Consider the following 27811-nt stretch of genomic DNA (forward strand, 5'->3'; position numbering starts at 1 on the left):
CCCCCTTCATTTCTCCTGCTGTGTCTGTGGAGTCTGTTATGGGTTGCTGTGACAACGGCAGGAGGCTGCTGTGGGGGGCTTGTGTCTCCTGGCTGGACTTCTCTGAGGACTAAGAAAGGCACGTGGTAGTAGACCTTAATTTGTTCAGTCAGCCTGTAGTGGATATGGTAGCATCCAACATCTAGAGCAAAGGGAAAGCAGTCCCTGGGCAGGCTGAGGAGGACTAGTCAGAGAGCTCGGGATTGCCTTCTGCTGGTCAAAGCACTACTCAGGATTCCAAAGGCAGCAATGTACTTGTTTAAAAATTATAGTAATAATTAAAAAAAAAAAAAAAAAAAAAGCCCTTGAAGCTGTGCATATGGTCACAGTGAGAGCAAGGAAGAGATGCCAGAATATTCTCAATGACTTTGTTCATCCTCAGTCTGTGTACTATTTCAGGACACACAGCTGACTCGAAGCCAAATGTTCAGCTTGAGCTGTAATAGAAGCTGAGGTGGAAATTAGTCTGTTCAGTGTGTTCACAGGAGCTCTTAAGCTAGCACTCTTTTTAGGCAAAAATAGAGCATGTGAGGAGGAAAACGTTGTTAGGACATAGAGACAGAGTTGCTGTGTAACTGTTCAGTATAAGTAGCAACTGAATGGGACATATCTGTGTACAGACTATATGATTCAGGATAGATCACAGCACGTGGAAGTAGAGCAGCTTAATTTCTCTTCAGTAATTTTCTGAGGTCCTCTTCCATTAGGTTGTGCTTTTATTTTTTTTATGCCCATGGATTTGTATGCCTGATGCTATGCCTCAGGTCTGTGATGTATCCATTCACTATTAATAGAAAAAAATAACTTGGTGAGCTGAATGTTTATACTGCTTTTTTTTTTTTTTTTTTTTTTTTTTAACCTCACAGACATAATACTTACAGAACGTAAGATCTGGGACATGCTCAGATGTGTACAAGTATTTTTATCCAAGAAGAAATAAACATCAGTTTTAGCTCTGGGGAGCTTTCTAAAACTCCTGCCCTTTTAAAACTCCAGGCTTCACAAATACTGTAGAGCATTAGACTGAGAGGAAGAGCTGATCACTTGACTGGTAAATCCCAATGTTTGATTCTTTCCTAATACATTTTGTTCACTGGAAAACTGTTTAAATCTTGCATCCAGATGTTGCCCCATGCTGAAGGAACTGAAAAGACAGAGAAGCCTTGAATTTAGGAAAAGCACAGGAGCAACAGATGTGTGACATGCCCCTCCTTTGCTCCCATCTTTTCTGCCAGAAGAAAATTATCACGTGTTGTAGAACAGAGAATGTACCTGTGACTGTCTCCCAAGCAGGGTCTGTTTTCCCCCAAGAGGGGAAAAATAAAGCAGGGCAGTCATTGCTACATACAGCAGTCACAGAGCTCACAGCAAGGCATCGCTGAGGTGAAGACTGATCAGATCAGTGTGAAAATACCCTTGGATTGTGGATGGTGTGTGCATAAAAGAGCTCAAGGCCTTGTGCTGAAGGACTGGGTGGTGACACGGCATGTGAGCTAGAGTTGGTGCCGCCTGGGGTACGTGCGGTGACAGTTGGGCCCTTTCTTAATAGGGGTAGGCTCATGAGATTAAACTATGGATTCCCTTTGGTTCTCATTTAACATTCTACTTTTCTGTTTTCCTATCCTTTCTGTCTGACATAAAAGACATGGCAAAAGATATGGCAATTTCTATCTTCTTTTTAAAAAAAATTGGCGAGTCTCTGTGTGGCACTAGACATTATAAGTAAACTCCACATACACTTGCTTCCTGCACAGTTCACTTAATGTCACTGGATTTGCATTTGAGATATAAATGTAGGACTTGAGCCAGGATATGGAAGTAGCATTTATCTAAAGTCTGAAATCCTGAAGTATTTACTATCCTAGTCAGTGTTTAGATTTTTTTTATGCTGTCATCTAGAGATTTTATTCACCTTGTACAGTTTCCTTGTACCAATCATATGTAAGAGTAAATAAAATCACAAAAAATATCTTCCTAAAACATCACTGATTAACACGTGAGAAATATCACATAAAGTTCAAGAAACTAGAGCCTGATTCTGTCTTTTGGAAGGAAAAAAGCAGAAAGTGAATTCTTCAACAGCTTCCTGGGCTAGAAGGTCACCAGCGTCTCTAGAATATTTGTCTTTGTAGTTCTAGCAAAACTTGATAAATATATTCCCCATAGAAATGTGCAGAAGTTGGAAAAATGCCTTGTCTTTTTGTTTGTTTGTTTGGTTGGTTGGTTAGTTGTTTTCTTACCAAAGAGAGTATACAATGTCAATACCTGTCTTTATATAAATTGGTAAAATCGGTAATAACCTTTACTACAATAGCAATAGTGTAATGCTGTATGAGCTTCTTAATTACATAAGAGTAAGATTTCATGGTGTTTATGACCATGAAAACCAGTAGTGCTGAATCAGGTTTTTTCGGTGATGCTTCTCCCTTTAATCCTGAGTTTTATATCTTATCCCACATACTCTTGAGCATTGCAGTCACTAAGGATTCAGCTGCAGCTTTGCCCAAAATATTGATCCACATACTAAACCAGGAGCCAAAGCATCTGATGTTGTCTACATTAGTGGGTCATGTGGTGCAGTAGCAAGGAATCTGGGGATGAAAATGTTGGTGCTGAGGCCCCAGCATGTAATACATGTTTCAGGGGCAGCAGGTGTAACTTCAGATTACCTTTAATCTGGTGTAGGTTGAATGCTCACTCTTTAGTGATGGGTGGCATGTCTTTCACTTCAGATTAATCTGAAACAAATTCAGTTTGTTCACTTAGGTGGCCGTTCCTGATGCAGACCAAAGCATGGTAAGTGGTGATGACTGGGGTTTTTGCTTCAAAAATGTATTCTTGTCCAAACAAAAATGCTAGTAGAGCTGCACCCTTAGTCTGTTCCTGCAATGTGATCTGTTGCAGAAGGAGGAATAATCTAAGGTCTCAGTGCACAATGGCATTTTATGGGGGGCTGCTTTTCGAAGTAACAGCTTTCTGGAGATGGTTACCACCTGGTTCAAATGAGTCTTGCCTGTTCTTCATTTATTCAGTTCTCAGTCACTTTCATTAATGTCAGCCACAGCTAATTTCAGTTAGTGTTGGTATGCCAATTTGTGACACGCAGCAATGCCAGAGCTTGGTCACTGCCTAGCCCCTTGTGTCTGCTGTGGGTATCTCTGGTAAATGGAAAGAACAGCCACTGGAGCCAGGTGCATCCTGAATTCCAACAAAACTCATTTGCAAAACTATGCGAGAGCCTTAAATCAACCATGTGCCAGCCCAGATTATTCCTCTCTTCCGAGGGGTGGGTTCAGTGTGGTCACTATTCCTCACATCTCTCTGCACAGCAAAAAAGAAGAAACAGAAGGAGCTATAAGGGACTGCTCTGCATCATGGCCTGTTCTTGAGGTTGACTGAAGACTTGATGAAAGGAGGGGTAGCAGTGTTGTAGGCTCTCCCACAGTACAGAAAAGATTAATCCCAGATTCTTGTACCTGGCTTCTGAAATGGTTAAACATCCTTCACCTGCTGTATGCATTAATTTCAAGAGAGATGATCTCATCACAGAGGATATTGCAATGTGTGTCACAGGTCAAAATAATACATAATCTGCTCAGAGTAATCAGCTTGTTGATTTCTGCACTTCAGGTCTTCCAGAACCTGTCAGAAAATTGACACGGTCTACTGCTGGCATTTGCATTTGATTCTCTCTTTTGTCTGAAAGTCTGTGAGTAAAACACAAAGACATGTCCTTGTGGACTGCACACTTCAGAAGGCTCAAAAGTATCGTAGATTTTTGGTTGTCTAAGGAAGTGCTCCAATGATGTTGTGTCATCACAGAGGTAGGCTGGGTTTGATGAAGGGTCCTAATCCACACAAATGAACATTAAGTTCCCCTACTTTTTTTCCCTGGCATATGTGTGTTCATCCATTTGGATTCTGAAACAACACATGGCAGGTTAGATATTGAGAACAAACATCTCACTTTCACATTTGCTCTGGCTCATGAGCTCTTTGGTCCTTGCCAGTGTGCCAGTACCTTGGGATTCTGCACTGCAAGGTAATGACTTACGTGTCTGAAGAACTCAATATTTTCCATCTCGTTTTCCAATGTCAATGGTTGCAAGCAGTAACTTTGTAACTGGGGGATGGAGGTAAGGTTATTGCTTACCCTTGTCAATTTTTTCATGCCCCTTTTGATGTGTTATTGTGTAATGGCTCACTGAGGGCATCACTCTGAAAGTATGCTCAAAAAATACATCTTCAGACTAGATTGAAATATGGAGTACCTACAAATGCTCTTTCAAATGTTTTCGGGAGAGTGTATTTTTCAGGAATAAATGTTGATGGGTTTACTACCTTCCTGCTGGCCTGAATTTTTCAAACAATTCCCACTCACACCATCCACCTTACGTGGTGGCAAATTTTGGTGTCTCTTTCCATTAGATTCCTTTAGTAATTGTGATGATATTATTCTGGTTGGCAACCTGTTTGTTTGAAGGCCTTTCTGTTCTGCATGTTTAATTAGATTCCTTGAGACAGGTTAGATTTTTTTGTTATTTTTTTTCCAAATAAAAGCTTTACTGAGCAGGTAAGGTCCTTACATGCAGTCACTCTGAAACTTCAGCTAAAGAGTTTGCTCTTAATGCAAGACCAAAGTAACGTGCTTGCTTGTTTTCATGCTAAGAGATGCTCTCTCAGTCTTATTGGACATGTTTAAGCACTAAGCTAAGAAGTAAATGCCTGCAGGATCACTCCATAATCACTGATTGAAGTAGACACTCTTGGTGATTTGTTTGTCCTTTTTTGCTGAAAAGAGTTGATAAGTAGCTACTGTTCTTTGAAAAATCTTGGATATATTTAGTATAAACTAAGTAATGATTTAAAATACCTAGGAAGTTCAAAGTGGGCAGTTAGCTGCACAGACAGTGAGATCCTAAGGGTGGATATCTGATCCCACATAGGGTTTTATAGGGACGGCTCATGGGGATTGCTATTAGATTTGGATCTTCATCCACTTTCGTTCCAGAAGCGAAAAATGCAATTATAGCTTTAACTATATTAAACCGCATTCTTAAAGCAAGGCAAGTTCATGGTTAGGGTCTGGCTATATTTTGTATGTAAATATACTTACATTCATGCATACATAGGCGTTGTGTGTGTCTGTCATGTTTAATCTGTGTTCTGGTGTACTAGATGATTAAATGATATGCTCCATCTACAGATCTGTTGGAAAATTTCTCTAGAAAAGCAGTGTTTCATTACTAAGGCTGACTAGCCAGAAGGAACTGCATGCTATAGCAACCACAACTGTTTTTAGTGATGATAATAACAACTCATTCAGCATTGAGGAAAAACTAAACCAAAAAGCAAACATCCTTCAGAATTCATGGTAAAACAACAGAGGAAGAAATTATTGACCATAAACATCAACAAGCTATGGTTTGTGACAGTAACCTTACACTTCTTTGGAAATAAATCAGCTTTATTTAGAATAGTTCTTTCCTGCCAATGAAGTTAATTAATTAATTGGTTTTATCTTAGATCTTGAGTCTATTCACATCTGATTTTTGGCTGCCTCTGTCTCCTCATCATATGCCAACAATCAAGGGTGACAATGTAAAAATAGAAACATCCTAAGAGATTTTTATGATCCTATGTTATTCTTGTGGGTATCTTTTTTCATTTCCATCCATCTGCTCATCCTTACTTAGAATTGTATTAAGCAACTGAATCTTTCACTGCTTTCTTTGTGGGAACAGCCATGTTCGATCTGATGGTTCCCCTAGTAGATTTCTTAGTGCTCCTCGTTTGCTGACCTTTCTATTCTTCTGTGGCTTTTTTGCCAGTGTCCTCTCTAAGATTGGTCACACTTCCAGTAACTTTCCTCTTACTTTTCTCTTTTGTCTTTTGTTGGTAAACTAAACTATTGCAGATTGTAGGTTGGTTTTGTCAAGTTCTTCATTGGTGCTGGAATTTTATGCTACTTTTTCTTAAGTTTCACATAAACTGGATTGCTGTTGTCTGACCAGTTTTGGTTTAGCTCCTGTTGGCTCTCCCAGATCTTACCAGACTTTCAGAGCTCAAATCTTTTTTTTTTTTTAAAAAAAAAAAAAAAAGTTTTGCAACAACATATTTAGCATTTTTAATCAGGGTGATTATATATAATAGGTTTAGCATGAGCTTAACCTAGAGGATACCTTAAAAAAACAAACAAACAAAAAACAAAGAAAAAAAAACCTGACCATGTCTGTATCTTTAAAATCTTGTATGTATTCCTGCCTTTAATCATTCCAGAAGCCAGAAAGATTCTGGTTACATTTATAAGCATTTAACCCACACATTTTGCTGATTGTTTACACTGTAATTTGTAGCTTGTGTCTGATTTATTTGAGGTGTCTAGATATCTGTCCAGGCTTGTGTCTATCAGTCTCTTTAGAAGCTATTTCTGTTTTAATCACTTTCTGAAAACTAGTGAACAATATTAAAATTATCTGCATTTTTAGTGCAGAGATATTTCATATCTACTAGAGTGGTTTTAAGAGCTTTCCTTAACATAGCCAAGAAGGTTTACGTTTGGGGATTTCTTTGTTTTGTTTTGTTTTTCTATTCCCAGTTTATTTTAATCTCTGTCCTGTGCAGTATTGAGTCATGCTAAAAATATCTTCATTAGACTGTCATTGATCTACAGCAGGGCATTTGGGCATGCTGTGTCTGAGTTCTGTGCTATCTTTGCCTTAGGTAAATCGGTAAGTATATCAGCAAAAAAAAATAAGATTTATTTTCACGTGTTCCTTTTCTAGGATTCTCAAATAATTGCATTGATTTCTCATTACGTTTGTTAAGATTCGCCTATTAATTTTAAACTTGCTTTGTTATTCTCCTAGAATTTTTTTAACATTCCAAACCCTGCACTTAATACGTATTTTGTGACTGACTGTAGTGCATTTTTGCAGAACTACCACTTATAAACTTTTGAAGAATTGTAAAATCAGATTCTTATAAAAGCACTTCAGCTAATCTGAATAGCAGCATTTTAATGGAATATTGGGTTGGAGGAAAATTGATTTTGGAATCTCTCTGCTTGGTAGTTTAAAACCAACCAGACACACTGGCTGACCATGCACCTTCATTTTTTTTTCCAGCCTTGTAAACACATTCCATCTGTGATGTCTACTCCATGCATGAATAAAATATGAAGTAATTTAACACTATATATTATATTGGGGGTTACTCTTAATTCTCAGACTTGAAATGAAACATTTTTAGATCACAAACTTCATGGGGCTTTTGCTACTCAGTTAGGTCCCTGGCTTTGAGGCAGCAGTGTACAAATATTTTTTGTAATGTGGAAAACACCATAGTGTTTGTCTTCTTTTATTTATATCATGGCTGTATTCTTAGAAAGGATGGGTGGGAGGAAAGAGGAATTCTCTCTCTTTCTAGCTCTCTTATATTTGGATTCATGGAGATTGTACAGAGCCCATAAGCCTTCCCAGGTGTCAGCCTGATGAGAGCTTGCATGCAACCAGCAGCTGTGGTTGAATGGCAGAAGTAACTGGAAAGTATCTGTAGTCCTTTTCTGCACAAGTGGTAATCTTTCAGGATACAGGTCACAACTCATATGAAAGGATAAAGGCAATATCTTAATAGCTTTCTTTCCTTATCAGCTAAAACCTCTTGCCGACATAGCAGGTTGGTATCACAAGGCCGTTAGGTTTACATGCAGTAGATATTATGCATACAAGCTTGAAACCACATTGTCTGCTCAAGATTCTCTGGGCCCACATTGCAGACTAGGGTAGAATAGCCCTCTAACATGTATCCTTACATGCTAGTCTATGCGGTGGCGTTTCCTGAAGCATTCAATGTCTGTGAAAACTTAGCAGTGTGACACATTAGTGGCACATACTCTCTTGCGCAGCTGTCAATGTGGTCTCTAATTCCTCCCAGCCACACTCAAATATCAATTAAAACAACTGTATCATAGCCATTACAGGTCTTCTTCTTTGGCAGTCCATGCTCAAAATTTTTAATATTTCTGTAGCAGTAAGTCCTAACACTGACTTTTTTTTCCAGCTTACATCACTTAAAGTAGTGAAAGAACGCACTTAAAATTAGTGTTTGGTTCCCAACTACAAAATACATGCTTTTTCTTAAATAGTAACGTAGCGATTAACACAATTAAAAATGTACGCCAGAACAGCTTGTATCTAATATTTTGGATAACCTGATAGTTAACGTATATTCAACATTTATGAGGAAATGAGATACGAATACTAAAAAAGCTACTGAAACAAAAGACACTCAGTGACTTATCTGTAGCTCTGTCTTCTCAAAGAACATAACAGCTTCAGATGATGATTAGTGTTTGGTCAGTTTAACTGTTTTACGTTTCCTTGCTGAAATAGCTGTTAGGCAAGCCTTTCTGAACAAGTTTGCGCCTTGCACTTTCCCTTTTCCCCTTCCTTGTTTATATTCCCCAGCAGATACCAGATTGCTGAGGAGACTTTTTAGACATTAGAAAACCAAAATCAGATATGTTGAACTATGATCCCATGTCCCTTTATATGAAAATAACAGACTTCTGTAGAAAACGTGCAAAGTTGATTTCAGTCTTTCAAATATCCCTCTGTTCTAGCTTACATTCATATCCAAGCATTGTTCAATACATTGCCAAAGAATATTTAAGTAAATAACTTTCCATCAGGCTAGTAACTTCAACAATCTAAGTCTCTTTACTTTTTCTGTATCACATTAAAAAGTTTGTCGGTATATGTGAATGTATTTGCAAGTTCCTGCTGGGCTGTTAGGTTTCATTTGGGTCCCTGATCTTTACAAACTTCCTTGGAAAATTAAGAGTGTGTAATACATGCAGGAATTAATGGGAGTTGTGGTTTGTAGAGAACAGAGTCTCTGGAGTCATCTTACAAGTCAGTTTTATTGTGTGCATATAACTAAAACCATCTGTGTGACTTGGTCTGAGCAATATTGTTTGGAGAGCCCTAAATCAAATCCTGAATGGGCAAGATTACTGAAGGCAGGTTTGTGCTAGAATCCTTCAGGTTAAAGCCACTGATGCCCAGTCTTTTCTCCTTAGTAGCATAAAAAAGCATTAGCAAAAGGTAAGTTTGTGCTAGTTGTCCTTGTTTCACCAAGATCTATCCTCTGGAAACAGGCTTGTGTTTGTTTACAGAAACCGAAGTGAAAATAGCACGTGAACACCATAAACTGACTGTGGTCAAAATAGCTCTGCATTTGCATAACTGTGCAGTACTTAAAGGACCAGCTAGCTTGCTGTGGTACAGTTTACTACAGGTTTTTCCTTGGGACTTTGTCCTCTTCAAGCATCTCTGAAGAAGTGGAATTAGAAGGCTCTGGTTCTAAGCAGCATTGTTTTGTACAGTAAGAGAAAATAAGTCTAACTGTCTTGTTACAGTTCTTGATAAATGGACACTGACATGGACTACGAAAGACCCAACGTTGAAACTATCAAGTGTGTGGTGGTTGGAGATAATGCAGTGGGGAAGACTCGTCTAATTTGTGCAAGAGCATGCAATACAACCTTGACTCAGTATCAGCTGCTGGCAACTCACGTACCAACTGTCTGGGCCATTGATCAGTACCGTGTCTGCCAAGAGGTAAGGACTGCAGGTCTACAAAATATGGAGCACATGCTGTGAGGTTGTGCTAATGTTTATTGGCTAGCCTTTCTTTGCCAGAATGCAGCAATGAGCTCACAAGTATTGTACGTGCAGTTCCTTCTGCAGACGTCGTCTCATATGCAAGGAAGCTGACATCTCCCCAAGTCTCTCATTCCAAAGTATTTTATTTTTAAATTAAAGGTATTTTTAAAAGCTGTATGTTCTGCTTGTGTTTTATAAATATAGCATTCAACAAAGGCTACATGTGATAGACTCTTGATGTAGCATGCTTTTGATCTCTTTACGAGGCAAATTAGAAACGTACTTGTTTGATGGAGGAAGAGAGAACATAATGTGTATTTTGTTCTAGGTCCTTGAACGCTCACGAGATGTTGTGGATGAAGTGAGTGTTTCTCTCAGGCTGTGGGATACATTTGGGGACCACCACAAAGACAGGCGCTTTGCTTATGGAAGGTAAGTTGATCCAAACTAAACTTAAAATCATATTTGTAGTAAAATTTCAGAGCAGTAGAATTTGCAAATCTTGTTTTTTAAAGCAAAGGTTAAAAAGCAATCAAGGGTTATCATATTCCTGCCTACTGCAAAGAGGATTATATACTGCAAGGATTAAAAAGAGATAAATATTTTAAAAGCAGCATAGTTTTACTACACTACACTTCCTTGAAAAGCCTGCTAAGCTCTGTCAACAAATGTTGTCCCATTTCAAACTTTCAAAAAGAACATTCCCAAAATATGATTGTGGCTTTACACAAAATTGAACGTCATCGCTCCCTGGCTGTTTAAGTGGTGTATGATATAATTATCCACTTATTGCTGAGCTAACAAGCAGAGATTTTGGAAAACTGATGGGTGGAATAGTTCTTGTATTAAAACCTGTGACATTGACTGGGCAGCTCACCTATTGAGAGCGGAGCCCATTCCATCACAGGTGAGATTCTTCTGTATTTTGTTATTTAAAGCTAACAAAAGGAAAAAACGTTCTTCAATAAGTATCAAGTGTCTGTTAGTGAATGGACTACACTCAAAAAGCTTTAAAGAAAAAAAAAGTAATCTGTTTTTTGTGGTTTTGTTTGTTTTTTTCCATAACTGACATTTAAGCAAGGTCTTGGTCCTCACACATTTTTTTTCACCTTTTCAAACTTACTTTTCCATATTGTCTCTGCTTCAGTCTCTGCAGATGACCAAGTTTCCATAGACATTTTTTTTTTCCAGCTGGGAATGTCCACTGTCGATTTTGTGTCCCAGCTTTGGATTCCATGTTGCTACAATGTACTGTCTTCCTGTTTTCACTCTGTGCTACCTGATGAAATGAGGGACTTTGGAGGCTGACGTTTTTCCTTTGTCCCTCAGAATCACTGCAGAGGGTTCTGCTGGTTGAATCTGTCAGTTAAATTTTCACAGTGAAAAACTCGGTACAGCAGATGGTACAAATCATCCTTTGTATACAGCCCTGTGTTAGTAGTCTATTTTAAGAGTCATGAATTAGCTTGAACTTTGCATCAGAAGCTAAGGCAGCACCGCAGCAGTCCAGGGCTACAAAACCTGTACCATTTGTCAATAATCTCTGTGTGTGACTTTAAGGTAACATTGACCTTAATACTCGATGCTGCTCAAGTATGTGAGTAGATACTGTTTTAACATTTGCCAGCATGTGGAGCCTACTTTGATAAATATGGATGTAACTTAACATTTCCTCTAACCTTGGTGTGGCCTCCTGATATTCTGCAACAGATACTGTGTCACTGAGAAGATTACTGGAGATTAAGAGAACAAAATCAGGCATGTTCTGAACTCTGATCCACCATTTACTGACAGGACAGGAGAGGGGGGAAAACAACGTGCTTAGCGTCTAATCCTACAAAAACCAAGGGGGCCGTGAATAACTTGAGATCTCATGGGATTAAGCATGTGAACACGGATTCATTTGTGATGTTACCAGAACTGAACCTATGTAGAATCAGGTTTGTTATACCCTGGTCAGCTTAAGGTTGTTGTGGAAAGTTGTGGTGCTGTTAATGGTTTTTCTTGTGCAAGTCTCTTAATCTAGTATGTAACTGGAATCTCTAAAGAATTTATTTTCTAAATAGAAAATAAATTTCCTAACTGTAAGCACTGATCAGGTAGTACTTTCTTTTTTTTAAAGTTAGTTTTATTTTGAATCAGCTGTTTAACATTTTATCTATTTTAGCATTTCTGAACATTTTACCGTTCAATAAAAATATTGAATGTTCACATTTATAGGAATTGATTTTAAATTACCTTTGTATATTGAACTAGTCTACTCCTAGGTGAGGCAGTAAAAGATGCAGTTTATGCCAAACCGCTCAAGGCTGCATCTCCAAGTACCCAGTGATTCCAATTGACTGAAATATCATTTAATGATACCCTTTCAGTTTCCTTCAGAATTGTTTTATGCCTATGCTCCTTGTGCAAGGAAAGGTTTATTTCAGCCAAATACTCAGCCAAGACCTCTAATTGTCTTAAACATGGTGTAACAAGAACCAGCAGGTCACTAATTTGCCTGTTGTTCATTGGAAAATATTATTCCCTACAGTTGTGCAAAATGTTATATAAATAGATTATGCTATAGATGACAGGGTGAACAGTTAGCAGGACTTACAGCAAAGATAAATCCTTCTTAATTCCTTATTTTTCACAGGTAGAAATGTGAAAAGAGATTGATTAAAGGAATGTTTTACTGCTATTTTTTCGTGTGAGAGAGAGAAACATTTTGGTGTTAATGAGAATGTAATAGTTAATGTTTGTACTGACATCCTTTAAAATGGGCATGTGGAGAGTGAGATCCAACTCATGTTCTGCTATTTGGTGTTCGTTCTAATAATCACATTCCTACAGGAGCTTTGGGAAACGTATCCTGGCAGATTAAGGGAGGGAGAGGGAGGTGGCTGGAGGGACTTGTGGAAGTATTTTCTGCAGTGTTTTATAGCATTACTTTTTATTTATTTATTTATTTATTTCCTTTAAGCTAGAGTGTATGGTTTAGTTTTGGAGGTATCCTGTTCAGGCACCATGTGATGTCAAATAGTCATCTGGTGATACATTCCTGCAGGGTTTCATTTGATGCCAAATCACTCCAAAGTGACGATAACAAGAATACAATATTTTTGTTAAGATTAGCATATTCATTTCCAGCACCTAGTCACCTCTTCATCCAGTAACAACATAGTCTCAGTGCTATTGCATTCTGGAAAACTGAAATAAAGTGGGAACTTTATATAAAGCTGAAGTTGCTATTATGTTCCAGTGTCCCTTTTGGGCACAGAATTGCATGTTTAAAGACCTGAAAACATCTACATTTACGTTTCTATCAGCTTGTCAGGATTCTCTACCCTCTGTCCAATCTGGTTTTGTCTGAATATCATGTCATTGTGTTCAAACTAATTCTAAAAGCAAAATGGGAAAAAGAGTGGCTTGCACTTGTTTTCCTTTTGCTTCCTTTTTTTTTTCCAGGTAAACATGTTTGACTACAATTTGATTAATAAGTTTCTTGATACATGCAGCTCAAGTATGTGTAAACATGAGCACATCTGCAAAGAGTTAATTCAGTCCCAAACAAATATTTATCCTCAATACTATGAATGTGGTTTGTCAGCTAATGCAGCCAGGATGGTTTATTTACTTGTGACTTAAATATGAGCTGTAGACCAAACAAAATCTGTTCATACAGCATGGGCAGAAAACAGCTTTTTCCTCGTGACTTATAAATGTGAATGAGCCTTTCAGTGAGACTGCTGACAGAGCCTCTTAAAATATGTTTAGAGTATTTTCTCTGTTGTGAATGGATTTCCTAAGCCGTGTGGGTATTGTATGTACACAAAGAAACATCTGTATTTGTCTTTTTCTGTGTGATTACAATTCCCTTAACCAGTTACTTCCATGTAATTGAATCTACAAAAATATACCTTCTGACTGCTGCTGAAATGATTCCATAAGTAGGGGTTTATCAGCATTATTTGAAGATTTCTGCCAGTCTGTTTAAAGGTTGTTTTGTTTTCTCTTTCTTAAAATACAGTAATAATGGCATTTCTGTAAAAACAAAACCCAGGTAAATTTGATGTGAAATGGTATTTGCCTTCAGGGAATACAGCAAGATTAGGACAAGGTGGGTGTCTTTGCAGAGTTAGGGCCTTTAGATACATCAGTGTCCCCATCACTCACTGTGTACATTGAGAATTGAGCCAGGAGCTCGTCTCCTTTCTTCGGAGAAAGACCAAGGTTTCAGAAGTGCTTTGAATAAAAGCCCGCACTTTTGCAGGACTCCTTGTCCTGAGAATCCTTGTTCTTATATTACAATAATTCTCTTTCCACATACCTTATGAGCTGTTTACAGACATAGATTGGAGGGGAAGCATCAGAGATGTGTCTCTGCAGCAACAGTACTTAACAGACATAGGAGTCTCTTGCTTTGATGACAAAGGGTCAGCTGGTGGGCAATCCAGTTGCTTTCCGATCTATGTCTTTGCCCTTGCTGCTTCCTTTTGCTACCACAAAAACAAAAATAGTGTGAAGTAACTTCAAATCATCTTCCAATACCAAAATTTGTGAGCCTTCTCTACTTTACAGTGGTTTATAGGCTATTCAGGTTTTTCACCAAGCAGTTTTGAAGAAATGTAAATAACATTTTTGATATTTGATATGAAATGTTTTTTCTTTCATGTTTGATTCAGATCAGCCCCAAAAAATACTAGAATAAGCAGAGAGGTTCACAGACTGATTGCATCCTTAAGAGATTTTATTTTGATAAGGAGTGTGCATGCACAAATTTTTTCTCCTTTCATTTTGTATGCTAACATTTGAGGCTTTTCCACTCAGTGGGAAAGTATACACTTCATGTACCTAAAGCACTAAAATCAAAGCAGATCTACTATGTGTCTTCTCTGCATCCCACCATAGTTCCATACTGTGAGTAGAAAGAGGTTGGAATTGCTGTTAGGAATTCTTACTTCTTTAAAAAGTCAGTTATGTGCCAAATGAATGTTAGTGGGGTCTGAGACTCAATTTGACATATATGTAATGTATTTAGAATGAAGAGAGAGCTGTAATACTTCAAGCCTGCCTTGAGTGAAAGTATGTATCAAATATTATTTACTGTATTTCATAATTTTCCATGTTTCCTTTGCTCTCACAAGTCACCTGTCTGGGGGAGGCAATGAAAAGAGGACGTGGGCTTTATCCTAAGTACTGCAAGGAAAAACCAGAATCTCTCAGAAATGCTAAACCTGGGACGTGGCTTTCTGTAGAAATCTTTATCTCGGTGAATTATTTCTTTGTGTGTATGTGCTAGGTACAGTTCTTGAGCTGTTTTCTACACCAAGGCTCTCAGGATCTCAGTCTGGATTTCTTCATAAATGTATCAGAATATGCACAAAAAGGTGTCACTTGCACAAAAAAGTATACGTGTTTTAAACTCAATTCACTTACCAATAACTTACTGACATCAACTTGCCAGTGGAAGCTTCCTGACAACAGTTGTTGCTGTATTTTGTGTGTGCGCGTTTTTTTTTTTTTTTTTTTAATGTACTTTTGAAAACATAATTAATATGCTGGTTTGGGGGATAGCCCAAGAAAAACAAAAATGGTAGTCCATATTTTTTCCCCGGATTAACAGATGTTAGATGTGTCTTTATTTATATTCAGTTTGCATGTATTCCATGACTTCAGAAGTCACTCTCATACTGGATGCAAACCAGAACCCATCATTCTCTCCTCTTCTGTAGGATTTTTGCCTCCCTCTTCGTCTTGTTCCTATTGCTGTCCTTCATTAGCACTTAAAAGGAATCATGCTTTTAATGAACTTTTTAGTATCTAGGTTTGAATCTTCCTTTTTCTGTTTGTTTCCCATCCTCATGTCCATCCCCTCATATTTTTTCTTCTACTAAATACCACTGATTTAGATGACACATAGCTAAATCTCTTCTTACCTCTTTTGTGTTTTTTTAATGGAACATTAGTTCCTGGTATATTTTTAAGAGGATGGGATGGGAGTTAAGAAGGGGTTCATTTGTTTCCTTTATTTTTCTGCAGTATCTTTGATGAAAGCTGATTGGTTCTCTGCAGAGAAATAACATGTAATTCTCAGGTGTAAGCTGCTTCTGTACAATAACAGAAAATAAGCTTGCAAAGCCCACCTTTCTCCATGTGTCTGTTTTGTCCATTGTTTTCTGAGTTATTTTATCTTCCATCTGAAGGCAGCAGTCAGCTGACAAAAACATTCTTAGCTAAATCATTATTAGTCCCTTTTTATGGTATTATGAGTTCTGGTGTCTCTCTTGCTGGCCTTCTCTTTTTCCATCCTTCTCCATTGACTTGGTGTTCAGGCTTTGTGTCTTGCTTTTTTAAACCTTGATATGAAAATTTAAGAATTTCAGCTTCAGTTAACTATCTCTAGAATTCTATTTGTCTTTTTTTTTTTTCTTGTGTTAGGAATGAAGTAATCAACATCTCTGCTCCTGGGGAGGGAATGGATGTGTGTAGCGTATATTATGGATGTGTGTGGTGCAAACATACCAGATTCCAAGGAGAGTTTTACTGAGTTGAGGCTGGTAAAATTTGGCCCAGAATCATGCCAGGGTAGCTTGCAGGCAGTCTATTTCAGCTGCAAAGTTCTATTTAGCAATTTGTATTTTTGCATTTTTAATATGCATATGCTGAACCAGAGTTATAGGTAAATTTAATTCTGACAGTCTTCAATAAATGAAGCAAATCCCCAAACTGTGTAAGCAGTCCTTTAAATTAAAAATAAAATTATGTTCTCCTTGTTATATTGTTCTACACAATTTTGTCATCCTTCTCAGCACTATTGCTGGTTAGGCATTTGGGACCATAAGAATAGCTCTTACAGCTTCCTGCTATGGAGGTTGAGGTATTTTAATCCTTCTTCATGGTACAAAACTTTTTTTTTTTTTTGGTCATTCTCTGTACATGCACCACTACTTTCCCATGAATACTTCAAAGGAAATAGGAGAGACTTTTAAATGCTTGCACTTAAGAATGGTGTATTGTTTGTAAGGAATGTATGGGATAATTTTCCACTTCTGAAGCACAGCCTTAAAATACGCAGTTTTCCTAAAGGTAGCTTTATCATCATCTTATTACTGTTGTTTCTTACTAAAAATGATGTTACAGAAACTTTAGAAATAGATCTGCATGTTACTCACCATCAAATCTGAATATATTTCAGGGCATTTTGACAGTTTCGCACATTACACCAGTACTTAAGAAGCTTCACTGCAGTCGGTAAAGTATAGAACTAATTGATTCTCCTGCTCACATCCAGGGCATTGCATGGTCTTGCCCTGCCTTACCCAGATACCTTCAGTTTTTCACATGCCAGGCACCCCCTGCATTTTAGTTTTCCTATCGACTCATCTGTTTTGAGTGTGTGCACATAAGTCCTGTGTCTTCAGGTCATTTTGTTATGCTCACCACTCACTTAACAAATTTCTTCTCATTTCATGTGATGGCTGCAACTGCATTTACTAAAAACTGAGTCCACATAAAACATGTTATCAGCCTTGCTTATAGCTATCTGCACTATTTATTCATTTATTTGCAGCTCTGTGAGATGCATGCATGAAAAAATGTCGTATAACTGAGTGTATCTCTCTCTTCAAAATGTATTTGGATCAACATGGAGATATAGCAGGATTTTGTAAATGAGATTCCAGATTTAATTGTGAGATGGTCTTCTACAGCCTGAGCCTCCTGTGTTTGTGAACTTTGCAGAAGCTGGTGTTTGCACCCAGGCTGCCCTACACAATCTTTCTTTTCAGGTGGTTGAAAGACTATGCAGGTGGACACTAGAGATATGTTGTGTCCAATTCTGTCTGAAATAGGATGAGTTCAGCTGTGACATGGGTTTCTGAGGAACCACAGGGGAATATTATGGGAAGTGTGTAAGGAAAAAATGAGGGCAGAAGAATCAAAAGCAAAACAACTTTTAATTGAAATCTAAGGATTAGCTGTAATGGTAAGTCAAGTGGGTCTAGTAGTGTGGATGAACTTCTATCAAAGAAAAAAATCTCTAAAATTCTAAGATTCTATAAAATTCAAAGAATAGACTCCATTATTTTGACCCCGGTTCAAAGAAAGCTGATATCTAGAAATAGGGAAAAAATAAGAGGAGAAATTCACAGATTTTTTTTCCCTTCCCCCCAGTCTATTCTTAAAGTTTCGTTTAAATAAGCATGTGTAACAGACTTCTTGTCATACAAAATATAACTTGTTTGTCCTTAAACTGGTTCTGTCGGACTTGACACTTTTTGGGTCTCATTTAAGCTCTCTAAAGTAAAATGTGTACTTCTAACTTGTCCTCTAGAAAGACGTGAATATAGCATAGCAATACACTTCAACCTTTCTTCTGCCCTCTTTCGCACTCCTTGCATTTATTTCCAGATCAGACGTCTCCTCTTCACATTCTGTATTCCTCAGCTTTATTTCTTCACCTTTACAAAGCAAACAGTATTATGCCATGACTATATGACAAATGATACCCCATACACGTGACCAGCAATTCTTGCATGCAGCAGTTTTTGCCAGTATCTCATAAATTATAAACTAGAGAGAACTTCTTCCTAAGTAATACAGCGTGTACATTTCAGAAGGCATCCTGTTTTTTGAATGAGACATAAACCCGTTAGCATATCTGCAGCCATCATTACAGTTTATGACTCTAGTTTCAGACTATGAAATGTTAAACTTTTAAGCACACTTGCCATAGAATTTATGAGATGCTATTTAATATTGCTGTTTCCATGAAGTTCTGTCTAAAATAAAAGTATTAGGAAAGATGAAAATGCAGTTTGTCATTGAGAGATGGCTCACCGTTGTGGTGTGTAAGTTTCTCTGCAGTGCAGCTCATTATGCCAGCTCAGGAACATACAGAACATATAAGCAGATAAGTCTTTCAAAATCTCAGTCCCAAACCAATGGATTATGTTACAGAAAGGAGCCTCATGTAGAAAACTAACTCTCTGCTACTTTTAACAGCTCTTTCAGAAAGCCTTGTCACGCAGCTAATACACAGCCTTTTCTCCCCCACGTTAAGAGTTTCCGATTGTAGTGATTGCTGAGAAGCTTCAGGTGGTTACAATGGTTTTCTGTAGATTGACTACTGGTGAATCCTAAAGTTGCTAAGATACAATTGGCTTGTCTTTGTTCTGTACTACTCACTTTTCTGCAGTGACTTGGAGTGCTCTCTGTACATCTTACTCAGTTCATATCTCACACACTAGGAGCTCCCAAGATGGCAGTGCACCACGTAGTGATTCTTGCCAGAGATGGTTTCTTTTCATTCTCTTTTCAGAGGGGGTTTATTTTCGTTCTCTTTTCATTCTCTGAAGTCTAAAAGGGGTTGTTGCTTCTGTCAGAAGTCCTTGTTCAGGTTTGGATATGTATCACTGAATGCATTGAGGTAATACCTATGTTTGTAGACATGTTGCATCCCAGAATGTTTATGACATGCTTTCTTTGCCTACCAAAGCGTCCTATAGGTTGTCCTTAACTACGTTTAGGCCAAGCTGGGCTGGCTTCAGATGCAAATGTTTTGCATTAAGAATTATTTCCCCAACTCCATGGGGAGCATTTTAAGTGCTCTTGCGCTTTAATGCGTGACTCCAGTGCAGGAGACTGGTCAGCCAGGAGGTGATAACGTGTGAGTGGTGGTTGATTGGCCTACAGCTGAGAGAACCTGTTAGAACCTGTTCCCTTTATCCACCTGCCAAGTCTTACATGTCCACATTGTGCTCCCTCCTGTTTGCAGCCCCAGTGAGTAGGAAGAAGCCCGTTCTCTTGCACTGGTGGTGCAGAGCATTGCACTGTTGGTTGGTCGCACACTGGAGCAAGTCATGAAGAAATTACGAGTTTGGTGGTATATTTAGATGTTTCAATAAGAATAGAGGACTCGTACTTTCTTCTGATAAGCCTGTGGAAAGTAGAATTTAAAAATAAATCAGTTATGCATTTCTAACACAAACAACTGAATCTACAAAACAATGCGTTGGATATCCAAGCTACTGTTTCTCTTTGCTGGTGGTTTGTTTTTTTTGTGTGTGTGTGTGTGTAATATTTATCTTTTGTTTCTTCTGGTATTTCAATATCAAACATCAGCACATGCCTTAAGTATAACCACGTGCTTCTACTGTATTTGACACAAGTCCATGCAAGGAGTGTCTTCTGTGTTGCTCATCCCAGATGGTGCTCTAGGAGGAATGTGCTGGAGAAGTTCTTAAACACTTCTAGGTTTTCAAGTTGGTGGAAACATTTCTTGAATAATTCCTGAATTTTATTGGGAATTGGTTATGAAATTTCTTTTTTGAAAAAAAAGTAGCTTGCATTTTTTTTAGACTGCTACAGAGAGAAAGAACAAAGTGAAAGTAAAACTCATTTATCCTACCATGTTGTCCAATAATGGACAACACAAAAATGGCAATACATTAGATTTAAAAATAAAAAAATAAAAAATCCTATCCTTTTACATTCCCTGGGAATATATATTTTTTGCTGTTTGGGAAATATTAATGCCTTATTTTAACCTGACAGGTTCTTGCTTTTATGAGCAGTTGTCAAACCAAATTTTATACTGGGAAGTTGGCAAGTTGTAAGTGTGCCTTCAGCATTAAAATGAAATGTAGGTTTTTTAATTGAAGTTTCCAAACGTTGGTTTTTGCCAAATGTTCACAGTCCTATGTCGATAGTTAAACTTCCTCACAGTTTTCTGTCTCTGTTTTGTGCTAACAGTGCAAATCATATTCATGACTTGAATGAAAACTTAATTTCTCGTGATAAGGTGGGTGTGTTTTAGGGCTAGCAGCCCCTGCTGTGTGGTGCTGGTTCAGTCTGTGACCTCTGTCGCTACCCAGTGATTTCCCATCCATCCTGTTCATGGCACAGGGCTGTTTACAGTACAGAACTCCGAGCATATGCATTTTAAGGGAAAATCCAGATTTTAACACGGGATAAATAAAGTGTGGAAAAAAAAAATACCTCTTCATTCTGCTTTTTGCTTCATTCAGAAGGCAGTAAAAATGAATGTCCTGTTGGTACAGTTCCTTGTCCCATTAGGAGTTACAGGTGAAGAAGCCTTCCCCAGCTTGTTTTTGTGGCCGCCCAGGGAAGTTCAGAGGTGACAAGCTGCTCAGGAAGCACATGCAGCTCAGCACACGAGCTGACATGACACTTCTTGGCAAGGGCTGAACCCCACACCGGGCCACAGGGCTGCCCTGAGGCCAGTCTGCTGGGTAGTCTGGGGCTGTCCACCCCAAGGAACAAGTCTTCAGACCCGGCTATCTCAGGAGCCTAGGCGTGTGGCCAGCAGCAGCGCTGCAGGGCAGCTGTTGTCATCTCCTGCCTGTGAACTCCTGCTGGAGCTCTGTTTCCTCCTGGTTTGCAGAGATGTGACGCTGTGTGTCTTGTTCTTCGTAGTGTCAGGAGGGTTGGATACTCAGGACAGTAATTACTTGGCTTAGGTATTAATTTTTGAACAAGACAGACTGTTTCTCCAGGATGCTCGGTCATACCAAGGGCTGGACAGATAGCCAACAGTTGCCTCTGGCAGTTCTGACCATCTTGAATTAAACGATTGACCAGATCAGAATATGTGTAACACAAATTTTTCATCATAGCAGTTCATTGATTACTCCTTTCTGGGAGCTAAGGAAGTGTCTGCTGGGGTCTGGGTTTCATTTTGACATGACCTTGAATAGAGCAAGTTTGAATTTAATCGATGTATGCCTCAGTTACACAGAAGACCTTTGTATTGGCTACTTACCCCTGCCTATTTAGCAGATAGCTTTCCACTTTGAAAAGGCCTTGTCTCTAGATATGACAGATGGGTTGCAGTTTATATAAGGTACAAACCCAGAGCTGGAGCATTCCTCCTGCATGAAATTTATGCTCACAGCAGTACCTGTATTGTACGCAGCTATCTTTAGAAACAGTCTTGCTGGATATATCTGTGCCCTCAGTGAAATGTAGAAAGCAGCACTGAGGAGGTATTTCATTATTTAAAAGGTGAATGTTAAGATTCACTGCTTCTGCTCTGTACATTACACAAACTGCAGACACAACACATTTGTGCTAAATTAAAGAGTAATGGAAGTGAGACATAGTATTGCTAAGGTTATTCTACTGACAGTTATCTAGGAATAAGTTGACCCCTCAAAATGTCCCTTCCCCTCATTTTTTCTTAAGAGTTTCAATTCAACGTTGTTGTTCTTTTGTTGTTGTTTTGTTTTTTGTTTGTTTGTTTTCCTCTCACGAGACACCCAAGAGCTTGAAAATTGCTTTGTAATATCCCATCCTAGCTTATAAATAATGAAGTTGCCCCAAGTTAGGAATGGTCTGAGACAAGTACTTAAGCATGTCTCTGCGTTAGGGTGCTAGCTCTGACAAGTTAGGTGATGGTTTGGTGGCTGAACTGCCAACCTTAATTCTCATACCTTACACTTTATAAAGCAGTTTTATTTAGTGAAGTACTTTGTCTTTTCCTAAAACCTTTAAAAGCTTGCAAGTATTTTCCTGCTTGTACTGATTTGAGGTACTATCCTGTGCTGTGCTTTACTTCCATTGTAACATTTATTTTACTTGCACTGTAGAAGTGGTCATTGCTGTAAATTCTGCAGTAATTTGTCCTTTTAACAGGTTATTTATTAAAGATGTTGAAGGTACTGCTGTACAAAGGACATTGCAGAGGAGACAGCTTTATTATCTAAAAGGGTGCAGTAAAGGTATTTCTCCATGCTAAGTTCAGAAGAGATCTGTCTGCCTGTGTGGCTGTTCTGAAGTTTTGCCTAACTCCTTTCTAACTCCTAAGCACCAGTGATCTTTGAATTGCAGTTTAGGCTCCCAGTCAGCACAATTATTTCTCAAGCAGTGACAGCCTGTGAATAACTGTAGCATAAAAGTAGAGAATGGCAAGTTCTATCTCTCTGCTTATTGCTCTGTTTATACATGCAGAGATCATCTCTCAGCATTGAGGGGCAGTGCTTACTAGGTATGTGGCTTTGTGCTCCCCTGCTTTTGTGATGATATGCATAGCTTCTATCAAGTCTTTGCACGAACAACATGTATTCTGATAGTCTGGGTGTTAGAGCATTGTTCAAAGCATAGAGTGGAGTAGCTTCAAGCTGGAGTGATGAAAATAGGTGAAGCTGCAATAGAAAGCATGCTTGTTGGGTTTTAACTGGTATCTTCTTGTTGCCTTTCTAGGTCTGATGTAGTTGTTCTGTGCTTTTCAATTGCTAATCCTAATTCCCTGAATCATGTGAAAACGATGTGGTATCAAGAAATCAAGCATTTCTGTCCTCGCACACCTGTCATTCTGGTGGGCTGCCAACTAGATCTCCGCTATGCAGATCTTGAGGCTGTTAACAGAGCCAGACGGCCTTTGGCAAGGTAAAGTTTAAACAAAAATAAGAATTAAGAAAAAAATTTTGTTAATCAGGTATAATACTTTCCAAAGAGAAATGATAGAGCCTTATATCCTTTTTTTTTTTTTTTCTAAAATGTTAATACATGTGCTTGCATCTTTTTAATTCTGTTGTTTGAACTGGTTAGTTAACCCACAGAGTTATTACTATATGTTCACCATAATGTTTTTGCACATTGGACATCTAATCTTGCTTGAGTGGCTGGACACTACTATAGATAATAAGGATTACTAGAGATTTTCATATATGTCATTCTCCATCTGAACATGTGCATCATGTCCTGTCCTGTCACTACTGTTTTAATGTCAGGTGCTGTTTTATATGGAAAGATACTGTTTATGTTTTCTTAATTCTCAACGCTTTTTTCTTTTGTAAATGTAATCCTAGATCATGCCAGAAAATAAGTGCTCGCAAATTAATTAATTTTTAAAAAAATTCTAAGATAAAGAGAGAGTGGGGAGTTCTTCTAGGGAAACTTTTCCCAGATACAAAAAAGAAGTATTCACACGTTCCTGATTACTTCTAGTTTCCACATTTTGTGTGAATTTGAATGAGACCAGATTCATGGAAATACTATCTGGGATAATGTAATTAAAGAATTAATTGTAACAAATATCCATGAAGGGGCTGAATTAATATTTTAGGGGTTCTTACAAAACTTTGCATTGCTTTGTGTTCAAATTCTTGACTTGGTAATATGCTTTTCTTAGGCTTATTTTTTTTAAACAGATTACTTCTTTGGTGAGTGGAGTGGGTTTTCTGGCTGACTCTTTAAAACAGCATCTATTTGCAAAACTTAAAATTCTTTTTCTGCCCTAACCCTCCTTTATTATTTCACTATTAATAAAGTTTGAATCAGTATTCCACATGTCTAGCACAGACTTCTGCCACCTGAACTGATTATTAGCTGGCAACAAAAGCAAGCTGTTGTCTGGAGTGTGTTAAGCCTTTGCCAGCTTGTGTCTGTCCAATATGGTGTGTTCAGAGAATGCACTGTTGAGGTCATATCTTCTGGTGAGATGATTTTTTTGTTGGGAAAATGGATCCCAGCCCAGATTGTTTTCTGGTTTGTTTACCCCATATCATATACTTGAGCTGCTCTGGAATATTCATGAGATCCCACATAATGCTTCTCCAGCCAAAACAGGGCCTTGTCACTTGAAGTGCTTGTTCAGTTACAACTTTGTCATAGGGTACCATGATTTTCTTTAAAAAGCATAAGCTTAAGAAATATTTCTCTTTTCATATTTAGCTGTATTTGTGGTATCTCTGTCATGAGAGTTTCCCCTTGAGCTTAAAGTATGTATACAAAGAAAGATACTGATTGAATGGCTGAGTAGAAGGGTGTTTTAAGAAGTTTTTATTTTAATAATGAGAGTTCTCAAGCATTCTATCTTTTTTTTATTGTAAATTTTCCTTTAATACAGAGAGTAATGCTTACTCCATTTTGTGAAAATGATTTTATACATATTTTTAGTAACATAGTTGCAATGCAGAGAAACCACCAACCTTGAACAGAATTACAGATATGTGCTATTCTAAAATTCTCTGATACAGCAGTTCTAGATTTCCAAAGAGCTTTGTGGGCTTAATTTTGTATTTTGTATTCATTTAAATGATACTTATCTCAGAATTGGTGCTGACACATTTTGCAAAATTCTTTGCTTTCTGGCATAACCTTGTGATGATCATAGTGTGTGAGGAGATCTATTTTTGTTTAACCCTAGGCCGATCAAAAGAGGAGACATTTTGCCACCAGAAAGAGGCAGAGAGGTTGCCAAGGAGCTTGGGATACCATATTATGAAACCAGTGTATTTGACCAATTTGGAATTAAAGATGTGTTTGACAATGCAATTAGGGCTGCCCTCATCTCCAGAAGACACCTGCAGTTCTGGAAATCTCATTTGAAGAAGGTCCAAAAACCTTTGCTTCAGGCTCCATTCCTACCTCCAAAAGCCCCTCCTCCAGTTATCAAAATTCCCGAATGTCCGGTACCAAACATGAACGAAGCTGGATATTTATTGGAAAGCCCCCTGTGTGCAGACGTTATGTTTGTTCTCCAGGAGCAGGACTACATTTTTGCTCACAAGATTTACCTAGCTACCTCCTCTTCAAAGTTTTATGACCTTTTCTTAATGGAATGTGAGGGAAGTCCAGACTTGGATGAAACACAGTGTAAAAAAGAAAATACGAGTAAGGATGTTTTGACAAGTCACCTTGAGACAAATTATGGCAGTGAAGAGACATCCTTGAAATCTGCTGATGTTATTAAAATTCCTGCACCAGAAAGTACTGACTCTTTAAACACGCTTGAACCTGAACCTGGTGAAACAAATTCTGCAGCAAGATCTCTGTCATCCTGGGGAAAAGGGTTTGTTAGTGTGCATAAGGAAATGCAAGTGAATCCTGTCTCGAATAGGATGTGTCCTGTAACTGTGGTAAAAATGGATTCATCTGTGCAGGCTGGACCTTTTAGAACTGTTCTGCAGTTTTTATACACTGGGCAACTGGATGAAAATGAAAAAGATCTCACAAGACTAGCTCAGATTGCTGAGATCTTGGAAGTATTTGATTTGCGAATGATGGTGGAGAATATTATGAATAAAGAAGCATTCATGAATCAAGAGATTACTAAAGCATTTCATGTCAGAAAAGCTAATCGGATAAAAGAGTGCCTTTGCAAAGGGACATTTTCTGGTGAGTAAATACTTCAACAGGAGAAGTACTAATTCTCTTAATCATGTTGCTGTCTCTTCACAGACTTCAAAAACGGTGATAATTTACGTTGTTCTGAGAGGAAGGATCTGAGACCAAAGCTACAGTGTTACTCAGGACCAGCTTTGTCAGCCTAGGATTCTGGAGTTTAACTTCTCCAAATCTATACAGAAGCTTTTAAATAAGTGACCCAATTTTCCAAAGTGTTGAACATCCGATCTCTGTTCTAAGTGAGGCTTTAAGGTTTTATTTTTACTTAACTGTATAAAAAAGCTAGAGTTATCTCTGAGGGGGGAAAAAAGTGAAAGAAGTCCCCAGTTAAAACAGTGCAATTGACACATGCATTCTTGAGGCACAGTTTCACTTTAAGCACAGACTTGCAGCATGCCTGTTTCTTTGTTCCCATGGCAGATGTGACATTTAAATTGGATGACGGGACCATAAATGCCCACAAGCCACTACTGATCTGTAGCTGTGAATGGATGTCTGCTATGTTTGGAGGATCGTTTATTGAAAGCTTGAACAGTGAGGTATTTGTCCATTTGCTTGTAATGTGTGATGGATTTTGGGGCGATCGTCATTCAGTAGCTATTTGAACAGTTGCAATTAATCCCTGGAATTATTCTTTATATTTATTCTTTTCTTCCCTTGCAGACATGGGTTGCTTTTCTTCTTAAGGCATTAAATTAGGATTCCTAGGATGATGACACATTTTCCACAAGGCATGAGATTTTCTCCAATGTTGGAGCATGCACTTAAAACCTGAAATCCTGTAAAATATTAAATACGGAACAAATTAAATATGAATTTCTGAATATCTTTAGAATAAGTTTTAAAGTTGTGTGAATGTATGTTTACACAATCAGAAGCATTTCAAAGAGTACTTGGGACAGGAGACATTGAATATAAAAGGAAAAAAACGTTAAAGAAAGTGGAAGATAGAAAAGGGAGCTGGCTTCACAGTACTTTGGCAGAAACTGAGCTCAGCTTCTCTACGGCATTGGCTTGTTCTCTTGAATAAAGCAGATATAAAGTGCTGTGTAAAAGATCTCAATGCTTTGAATTAAGATTTTGCAACAGAAGCCTTGTATTTTCATGTGCTTTTGTTGTCTGTTTTTCAAATTCTAAACATTCTGCTAGCATTTTTTTTCTCTATGTTTTATCCATAACCAGTTTTTGATTTATTTTTTTTATTATTTTGTTTGTTTGTTTCTTACCATCATCAAGGGTCTAGGTCATTTGAATAGTTGAGGGTTTTTGTATGTAATATTCAGGAAGATTATGTTCTACTTCAGTTTTTCTTGTTTCTTCTAATACAGCTGTAAACAATTCCTTTGCCAAAGGCATGTTCAACAAGTGGTTCATTAAAAAAAAGACATAGTTTGATTGTAGCAAGCAACATTTGGCAATGAAGAAAACACATTTATTTTCTACCAGCCTATTTTTAATGATAAACCTGACAGTCTTAGCTCATCTTTCCAATTTAAAATATTTAGCTTCCAATTTTTATAGAGTTTAGAGCATTCAGTAGTGTATTTGGAAGTTTTAAAATACATGTATATATTAATATAATATGCTTCTTTGCTTTACAAAATTTTTTTTTTGTATTTCGAACACAACATTGTATCAACTCATTCACAGAATTTTCTGTTCTCTGCATTAGCAAAACATATTAATAATGAATGAGGTTTACAACTAGCTGCTCTTACTTGGAGAACTGAGCATTTCCCAGAGTGGCTGATATGCATGAGAGCATGCTTTCATACTAACAAATCAGGGTTTGAATCCCACCCACTCAGATAGAGCTGACAGAAAAATTCCCAAGCCCCCAAAATTTGACTGCAAGCCATATGGGAACACTGAACTCAGTTCTAGCAGGAATTATATGCTGACTCCTTCCAAGTAGTCAGATTAAGTTGCACACACATTTAATTTCTCATCATAATTTTATTATTATTTTT

At 37.9% G+C, this 27811-nt stretch overlaps 1 protein-coding gene across 5 annotated transcripts in view; it reads left to right on the forward strand.

Annotated features, from left to right (window-relative positions):
* Positions 1-27811, forward strand: part of RHOBTB1 (Rho related BTB domain containing 1) — a 50518-nt gene that overhangs the window by 16043 nt on the left and 6664 nt on the right. For 4 of the 5 annotated variants that reach the window (XM_035330442.1, XM_035330441.1, XM_035330443.1 and 1 more), the window contains 5 exons: positions 9461-9662; positions 10036-10139; positions 22914-23099; positions 24862-25832; positions 26262-26380. In XM_035330442.1, the coding sequence (XP_035186333.1) occupies positions 9471-9662; positions 10036-10139; positions 22914-23099; positions 24862-25832; positions 26262-26380 (1572 nt within the window). In that variant the 5' untranslated portion in view covers positions 9461-9470. Of the gene's footprint in view, positions 1-9460; positions 9663-10035; positions 10140-16887; positions 16944-22913; positions 23100-24861; positions 25833-26261; positions 26381-27811 lie in introns of those variants that run through there. The other variant, XM_035330445.1, reaches the window with a different exon arrangement.

Source organism: Oxyura jamaicensis, chromosome 6, assembly GCF_011077185.1.
Source record: "Oxyura jamaicensis isolate SHBP4307 breed ruddy duck chromosome 6, BPBGC_Ojam_1.0, whole genome shotgun sequence".
NCBI classification, from domain to species: Eukaryota; Metazoa; Chordata; class Aves; order Anseriformes; family Anatidae; genus Oxyura; species Oxyura jamaicensis.